The sequence below is a fragment of the Phycodurus eques genome, chromosome 14 (assembly GCF_024500275.1).
Source record: "Phycodurus eques isolate BA_2022a chromosome 14, UOR_Pequ_1.1, whole genome shotgun sequence".
NCBI classification, from domain to species: domain Eukaryota; kingdom Metazoa; phylum Chordata; class Actinopteri; order Syngnathiformes; family Syngnathidae; genus Phycodurus; species Phycodurus eques.
The window spans coordinates 14,389,217-14,398,470 of NC_084538.1; the positions used below are offsets into that span (position 1 = coordinate 14,389,217).

Below are 9,254 nucleotides of genomic sequence, written 5' to 3' on the forward strand. Positions count from 1 at the left end.
CACTTCTAGTGACCTTTTCTCTGGACCAATGTGACTTGAATTCTCTGAAAGTCAAAAATGACTTCTTAAAAAAAAAAAAAAATACCAAAAAAAAAAAAAAAAGGGCCTGATGCATGTGAGTTAATGACGACTACTCTACTACTGTGTGTGTGTGTGTGTGTGTGTGTGTGTGTGTGGTCCACACACATTGAACGTATTTGTGTGCCCTTTTCAAGTGTGACCACCTGTCTTTTGTTCCCAAATAAATAAATAAACACACACCACACCAGCTGTCCCTGGCAGCCCGTCCCCTTAGAGGTCAAGGGCTCCCACCACTGGGCTTGTTGAGACGGTGGACACTTAGTACTTTCCTCTCAACTTCTCCCAAGTACCTCTACACACTCACACACACAGAGCCAAATGAGCCAGGCTTTGGTCCGGAATGTTTTATTACACTGTAGCGTTAGACTGCACATATCCCGGCCTGTCACCCTGCAGCTAAGCTCTATCACATGGGCTCCTGCGTTCCATGTGAAGTGTTTTGCGCCAGAAGAAATGTGCGCACAGACTACATAGCCACTCTAAGCTCTGGATCCCATCAGGCAGATGTGAGCTGCTGTGCAGGTTCACAGTTACTGTAGCAGCGCATCAAGCTCTTATTTACTGGCTGGCTGTTTATGAATGATCTTGGAGCACATTTTTTTTCTTTATGCTTGAGCTGGCTGGCTAGCGCCGCTGTGTCGTCTGTTTGTGCACAAAGTACGTGCTGGGCCAGACAATAGCCTGGCTGAGCGACTACCCACGCTCACAATAGAGTAGAGGGATGAGGCCGAGGGTCTGGGGCCGCAGTTTTGGGGCCTGTGGAGGTGGGAGAGATGGGGGCAGGGGCATTTGGACGCTGCCCCCTTGTCTATATACAGTTCCCAGAATGGGCACACTGGGACTGGAAGGGGGGAGGGTGGTGGGAATCGGAGGCCATCCCCACTGGGATCACAGACCAGAGCAGCTGGATTTCTTTCATGCGGCATGTGAGAAATGATGGAAAAGGTTCTCACAATTGGTAATAAGTTGATTTCCAAACACACTTGTCACTGCGGTTTAATTAATCATTGGATGTGCTTTGCAGAATTGGGGACAAAAGGGATGTAATCTTTACATACACCGGAGAGCAAGTGCAGAACATGCACACTTTGCGTTGCTGCTGATGAAATGAGGACTCCTTCCTTGGCCTTGATAGCTTAGCTATACCATTAGTAATACGGAACAGCAAGAGTTTATATCATAATATCAATGTAACTGAAGGTCAACACATAGAACGTAAGCTGTTCAATTACTGTTTTTTTTCCCAGGAGCAAAAACGTATGGGAAGTTTTGATAGAGCGTCGACAGTACTTCATATTAAAATTGGTCAAAATTATCTTTAAGTACTTGGACATTGGACAACCAGATTAGCATTATTTGACACGTGTATCAATACTCCATCATTAGGAAAATGATATATTGACATGAATATTTTTACTGTATTTAGACCCTTTGTTTAAACATTCCACTGGGTATAGTAGTAATTGTAATGAATGTTATTATTATTTTCTAACGGTATCTTCTTTTGCTGAGAAGCAGACTTGTGATGAAACTTTTGTTTGGACCATGAAATTTTGTATGTGTAAACTGGCCAGTTGATATAGCACATTCATTGCTGATGCTACAACTCCCGGAATACAATGTAGTAGCTGGTGCAATGTTGAAAGTGTCGCTCATTAGCCCGCATGTAGTTCGTTTATTACTACATTACTTGAATTGTATGTAGTTCCAATTATGTGTTGAATGTTATTGCTTGTTTTGTTTCACACCAGACAAAAAAGACCAAAAACACTGAGAGGGAAATCAATGAAATCCACACAGACAGAAAGTTGTTCCATTTAATTCTATGCATAATCTTATAAAGTCCTAAATCCAGATTGTCACATTTCCACAGCACAAACACACCTCCACAAACACACGCACACACAAAAGGCGCAAACCAGTAAAATGCACAGTAAATTGCCTCAGTATCTAATCAGATTGTCCTCTAATCTCTACTCCACTAACACTGAAGCAATTGATATGAAATATATTGTTCTTATTTAAAAACAAATGTATATTAAATTCTAATGGCACTTCTACAGTTTCTATTTAAAAGGTGTCGTTTTGACATTTAGATATTGTCACCAAATTAAAAGTCAGAGGCTGCAAGAGAAGCAAATACAGTAATAAATATTTCTTGTGATCTTACAGAATTTCACAGATGGAACCTGCAACAGAGGATGACATTCCAGTGTTGTATAATGGTCATTGTCTGACCTCAAAATCATACAGCATGATTTAGGAAAACATAGCCTTTTGTTTCCATGAAAACAGAACAATGAGAATCTCTGCAGTTCACATCCATCAGTGACATGACCCAACGAACTACTGGAACCCAAAACGCTCTCTCTCACACACACACACACACACACACACACACACACGCAGGCACGCACACATACAAATGCTTGTCCTCAGTTTAACACCTCCAAACATTTATTCACACAATAAATTGACATCCCTGGAGCCTCACACAAAGCAGCAAAAAGTAAATGAATTTTACACAATGTGAAAACAATCGTGTTTTGTTTCGGGTTTTTCTGTTCTGTGAACACGAGCGAGTGCGCAAAGTACAAACAGAGGCTCCTCCAGATGCAACACCTATTTGTGTGTCGACAAGGCACGGTCGGTGAACATCCTGGAGCTTTAAATAACAGCTACAAAAGAAATGCTAATCTTTACATTGTTAGTTGTTTTTTTTTCTGCTTTTATACACATGTACATTCAAATATCAGAAAACATCTGACCAAGCCTGCAGCATGTTCCTGCCTGTATACAGTACATTATTAACACTACACAAGAACCATGTACATGGAATTAGGTGTGCTCACTAAAGTGGTTAAACTGAGGGAGTGTAAGATGTGTTGTTGCCAATGATGCTTGAGAATAATTCTGCTACCAAACCATTAAAATATAGTGAAAAATCACAGGTGAAGTCCTGAAATAATGTGATAGAATATGTTAGTGTTCAGGTTCAATACATCTAGATCAGCGATACTCAACTGGTGGGTCAGGACCCAACATTGGGTTGCAAACAGCAAGACAAAAAGGACATTCATTTTTGCTAATATTTAATGTACATCCAATGCCAGGCTTTATATTTTGTCAGGCAACGAAATAAGTGAAACATTTTGTAGTCTTATTTTGTGGAACTTCGACATTTCATTTTAGTTATTACATGTTAGAAAAGTGGCATACGTGGGTCCAAAGGTGCAACCGATTGAGAACCTGTATTCTAGATGTTTATTGGGGACATGGGATGCAATGATAATTCAGATAATCTCTTTGTTGGTGTGCAATCAAATGGCAACGGTCTCTCCTCTCAGTAGAACAATGAAGCATTTATCTAACTGCATGCTGTGCGGTGGGAGGGTTGGGGCGGGGGGCAGGACTTTGATGCCTCCAAACAATACACCTGTTTACAGTCTCCTTGGTTTCCCTTCGCCTAAATAAATTTCTCACATTCCAATGCCTCCATTCAATACAGCAAAGCACTAAGAGAAATGCGCACTTGCCTTTTCCCCCCTCGCAGCTCAGACGGAGATACACAATGATCTCTTGAGAACTACCTGGGACTTGTGTGTGGAAGTGGGGGTTGGGGGTGTATAGACAATGCTCGTTATTGTCCCATGTCTATAGGTGGCCAATGCCAACTCACTACGGCTGTGCTTGTGGAAAAACTATTTCCTGTGGCAGAACAGCAGAGCTAAATGAAACTCCTCTGAATCCGACTTGCAGTCGACTTAACTGTCGACCCCACACCCGGAAGACGCTGCAACCTTTATAAAACACCTGACTCCCTCTACCGCACGGGTATTAAAACACATAAATAGAATATATATTTACATTAAATATACAAATTGAAACAGCAGCCTAGGAAATAGTGTTGAAACTATGCATGCTAAAAACAAGTGCTTCTCTAGGTTCCGTGTGACTGACATTTCTCTATTAAAACACAATTACAGTAAATTGATTTTCACAAAGAAATAAAAAGATAGCCCCAATACCAGATAATGAGTACCAACTTTTGAGCTAATCGATATACACCTCCAGTAAACCCTGAACCAAGCTAATAAATAAATTCAGATCAAGTCTTCTCAGGACAGATTAGACAAAAAGAAGCCATTCGAGCAATAAGTTCAACTCCTTCATGCCTACAAACTTTTTTTTTTTTTTTTTTTTTTAAATCGCTAAAGGCTTCATCATCATCATCAGTAGTAACACAAACAGTAAGAAGCTATGGTGAGCATGAGAATGCGAAATTCAAAAGAAAGTCAGTAGCTTTAATATATATATATATATATATATATATATATATATATATATATATATATGAATGGCACAGCTGTGATGATCCACCTGTCTCATTCCGTCCCCGAAATTCCTCCTTTGCCCCTAACAGTGTCTAAGAACTGTTTTGTTTATTCTGCTGCAATACCAGGAAATAACACACTGGTCTACCGTTTGTCTTCTTCGACAATCAATAACTTCATGATGAGAGCGTCATTTACATAGCTGGGTCACATACTTGTAAGGGCACTCATGGATCAATTAGAATTCCAGTGCTGCCTATTACCTTTGTTATCCTCTGGTATGTGTGAGTGGATTTGACAAAAGGCATGGTGATAGATCACTCTTCAAGAAGTACACTAAAGTGAAGTGTAAAGAGGCACAAGTGTTATAAGCATGAACTCTCGCTTTGTGTCACTCCTTTGAATATACATTTTTAAGTAGCAATTATTTCTTCAATTATTTCACATTTGTTGATTAAAAAAAAAAAAAGGACAGGTGATTCTAAGGCAAAATACAATAATGTACATAATGTTTTTATCACATATCCTTGAAAGTTGACCTTTAAAAACTTCCATGGAAAAAATATTCCAGTAGTCTAACTTCATTAGTTTTGCTGCCTCGTAATATTGAACTTGTTACAATACAAACACCCAAATAAATAATATCAATAATAGTATTAAAGTAGGAAAACGGACGGTTCTGAGCTCCCATGTGCACAAAGAGTCGATTGTATAAACAAATGTTAGCATCCTGTATTGTGCCCCCAGGATGCGTTTCAGTTCCTCAAATAAAGTCAACGCAGAGACAAACAAGACAAACAAACAAGTGCATCTACTTTGTTCAGCTTCCACACTGATGCTGTTCACCAAGCTGGGACAGTTTTTCTTAAAGTTGCTATGTCGAGAAAATGCCACGTCGGGTAGAATCCAAACTACCAGTGTGTGAATACCAATGTGTGAAAAGACACTGGGCTCGTGATGGCACACGTAACGTGTTTTATCCGATGGCAAGCGTTTTAACAAGGCCACAGTGAAACTTCCTGATATGGCGATACAGGTCCCCGGATTGGGTGAAGCGGCGCTCACACCATTTACATGCGTGTGGCTTCTCCCGCGTGTGGACCACCGCGTGCCGACTCAAGTTGTGCGAGTACTGGAAGCTCTTGCCGCACTGGCCGCAGGTGTACGGCTTCTCGCCTGAGTGTGTGCGTTCGTGCCGCTTTAGGGTGTACATGCAGGAAAAGGTCTTGTTGCACTGCATACAAGTGGGCACCGAGCCGTCGGGGGACAACTTGGAGCGAGCGCCGTCCTTCTCGCGGAAGTGCGAGCTGAGGTGCAGCTGCAGGACATGCGGGCTTGGGAAGATTTTGCTGCAAAGGGGGCACACGCACGCCTGTTGCCCTGCGGGAAGGAGCACCCCGCTGGAGGTGGAGATGTCCGAAGAGGCCAAGTCATCTTCCTCCTCCTCCTCGCTGTCCCCAAGCAGCCGAGCCCTCCTCTCCTCCGCCACTGCCGCCACCTCCCTGCCGGGGGCGCCCTCCCTTCCCCCGTAGGCCTCCCCCTCCTCGTCCATCAGGTCTTCCTCTTGGGAGAGGAGGGCGACGGTAGAGCCGTTGTTGCCTGGGAAGAGGGCAGCGAACCCTGTCACCACTGAGCTCCTGGCACTATTCCCAAAGCGCTGGCTCTCAGGGCTCATGGGCTCACTGTCCTCCTGCTCTGACAGCAAGTCGTGTTCATCTTTAACAAGTGGCTCAGTGCCCTGCTGCTGGCTGTCGAGGGCCAGCTGTCCCGAGATGTAGGAGGCCTGTAAGGGATCTCTGCTAGACAGAGGCTTGAAAGACAAATCCAGAGCGCAGTCCATGTCATCCGAAGCCCGGGACCTCTGGGACAGTGATACGGTGGAACTACTGACATCAGCTTTTGTTTTTCCAGCTGTTTGGACGCAAGGCTCGGCCTCTGCTGACACATAATTGACACCTACAAGGTGTGGGGACCTGCCGGAGTGACCGTTTGCCTTCTGTCTGTTCTGCACAGACCTTTCACAGTCGCTGACAGCGAGGCCCGCTTCACTGTTGTTCGTGTCACACTGTTCCGTCGGGGAGGGGGCCCCCGGGAGCCCCCGGGACTGTCTCCTTCCGAGCTGCTTGTCACTGTGCAGTTCACCGTCCGAGGAATTGTCCCGCTCCAGACAGCTGAGTCCGAAAGCCTCACCCATCTTCTTGTCAAGCGAGGAGCGCTCCTTATCTTTCAGTTTGCCTTTACACACTTTGACGATGTCGTACATGTGCAGGTAGCTTGCTGCAGCCAGCACATCCTCCACTGGAAGAGTGCTGAATTCCAACTTGCCCTCATACATAAATTCAAGGAGCAGACTGAAGGCCGGCGCTGTCACAATGTCACTGTTGAGATGCACAACGTCCCTTTTGTCTAGCTGGTCCCTGTAGAAGAGATGAAAGTACATACTGCAGGAAGCTAGCACGGCTCTGTGCGCCTTGAAGCGAGCCTCCCCGACCAGAACGGTGCAGTCACACAGGAAACCTTGGTGACGCTGCTGACTCAAACACTGCAGCAACTGGCGGCTATGATCTGGGAACTCCATTCTTCCCTCATAACCTGATGGAAAACAGGAAAAACAGGATTGTGGGTAAACAAATTGGGGCTACTAAGAAGATAGAGCCGAGCCGGCAAGCTATTGGATAAGAAAAAAACCCTGAGCGCAAATGACTTAAATGTGGCAACGTACACTTCTGCCAATGTGAAAATGTGGCATGAGGTCGATGCCACCTGTGTCAATTTTGCACCAAATTGAGCTACATTTTTACAATCATGATGAAGGAAACAGCCTTTCGTCTTAGCCTGAATAATAGAAATTGTGTTTAAGTTTGAAAGGAAATTTCCTACTAAAGGTCACTTTAGTTTTCGGTGAATATCCTGTGGTAACTGTTCCAAACTTTAGTCATAACACAACAAGTCACTATATTTACTACCAAGGCTGATAACAAAAAGGTAATTATGCGAAAGTATTTATGTGCAGGCTAATTTTGGAAACCTTTACAACCTTACTATGAAGGCAACATTTCTGGACTTGAATCTGTGCACATATTACTGGCTTAAGTTTAAAATTTTATTCCCCTCAAGGAACACTTAGTTTTGAGTGAATAAGGATGACACGCTGTGGCGACCCCTAATGGGACAAGCCAAAAGGAAAAGAAGAAGATCCTGTTCAAATTCTCCCAAAACATGAAAAAGTCCAAGCATCACATCTCTCACTATAATCACTATGAAGGCTGATAAGTACAAATGTGGAAAGGTGGATTTGGAAAACAAAACAGAATCGGAGTAAAATGCCTTAAATTTGCAAATGAAATCCCACAGAAAGAAAACTTCAGTTTTGCCTACATGTCCAGTTGAAATTGACAAACTATAGAAAGTCATAGTAACTAAAAAAAAAAATAAAAAATGAAAAAGTAAAAATGTGCAGGTATCGTAGATTTACATTGAAAAGCATTGCAAAATCTCCCTAAATTCAATTTGGATTTCTTCTGGATTAATTGCAGTCATATACAATACAGAGCGAATTCACATGCATCTTTCAACTTTATGGACCATTTTCCCATCTGCATCAAAGCGGGCTCACCCATTCTGCTCAAGGATCCAATGTGTTCCAGTTTCAATTCCACTTCTTGAGCTTCCAGAAAGGTTTGTTTTATGCGTAAAACGTTTCCAAAGAAGACACAAACGCAGGGTAGTGTTTACAGAACAAGCAAGCGGGACTGGAAATGATAGCGGTGGGTCCACCGGACAAGGAGTGTTAGAAGAAAAAAAAAAAAAAAAAAAAAGAGGAAAAAAGGAGTGAGTAAACTGCTGCTCTGTTTGCTAATTACACTGCAAGCTGTGGAGTCAGCTGCTCTGACATCACCGCAATGGAAACGCTACCTCCAGCTGTGCTCCCCTTATGCCATATGTTACCCCTTTGCTGTCCAAAAGCACACCACTTGTGCCAATTTGATAACAAAAACACCACCCCCCCCCCTCCCCCCCGAAAGTGTAAAGATAGCTCCGCCGCTGCTCACTTTTGATCGACGGTTAATAGCCGGAAGAAGAAGAAAAGAACTAAACTACAGCGTAAGGATGACAATACAAGTATTTGTATTTATGTTTACTGCGAGACGTTTATGTTGTACTTAGTTAATGGGTTATTAAAAGTTTGACGCCTGCGCTATGTGCACATGAACGCTAAAGGGAAAGGTGCAAGTTAGGCAGCACAGTGTGGCCCAAAAGTGTTAGACACATTTAGAAGGAGCCTTGGGGGGATTAAATTAAAACTAAAAACTCCTCCAAAACGAACCCAGCCAAGCGGCAACTGGACTCGTTTAACTTTCGCTTCCTCGCTGTGCCCAAACGCACGAAAACTGCTTACTTACATTTATTTCCGCCTTCTCCGTGATGCGAGTGTGTTCCTTTGCCCACCTAGGCACATCGACGTGCTAAAATCATGATGTGCGGCCAGATGTCGGATTCCCTCTCGTCGGTTCTTCCAGCGTTCAGTCCAATTCCCGGCCAGGCAGGCAGGCAGGCAAGCAGCGCTCGCTCGGCTCGCTCGGCTGCTGGGTGGCTGCTGTTTAGTGTGTGAGTGTGTCAACGAGCAGGTTGATCGTGTTGCCGCCAGATCTCGCGACAACACCCGGCCCACGACCAGAAACTTGTGTACTACTGCGAGAACTCACACCGCGGCAGCAAGTAGCAGAGGACGCTGGCAACATCCGTTGGCTCCCTGCTGGAAACACCTGCCTGCTCTGTGCACCCTCCCTCCACTTCCGTGTGTGGAGGGAGAGGGCTCCACAGCGGCAAGGTCAAGGA

At 43.9% G+C, this 9,254-nt stretch overlaps 1 protein-coding gene across 2 annotated transcripts; it reads right to left on the reverse strand.

Moving 5' to 3' along the window:
* Positions 1–1,884: 1,884 nt before the first annotated feature.
* zbtb42 (zinc finger and BTB domain containing 42) lies at positions 1,885–9,036 on the reverse strand. Of its 2 annotated transcripts, none has more exons than XM_061697159.1 (2): positions 8,819–9,036; positions 1,885–7,007 (listed from the first exon to the last, which is right to left on the reverse strand). In XM_061697159.1, exon 2 carries the CDS (start codon positions 6,991–6,993, stop codon positions 5,392–5,394), a length of 1,602 nt encoding a protein of 533 aa, XP_061553143.1. In that variant the 5' UTR covers positions 6,994–7,007; positions 8,819–9,036; the 3' UTR covers positions 1,885–5,391. The 2 variants fall into 2 exon arrangements, with proteins under 2 accessions (XP_061553143.1, XP_061553142.1); XM_061697158.1 differs by lacking the exon at positions 8,819–9,036 and adding an exon at positions 8,032–8,155.
* Between the last annotated feature and the right edge of the window lie 218 nt (positions 9,037–9,254).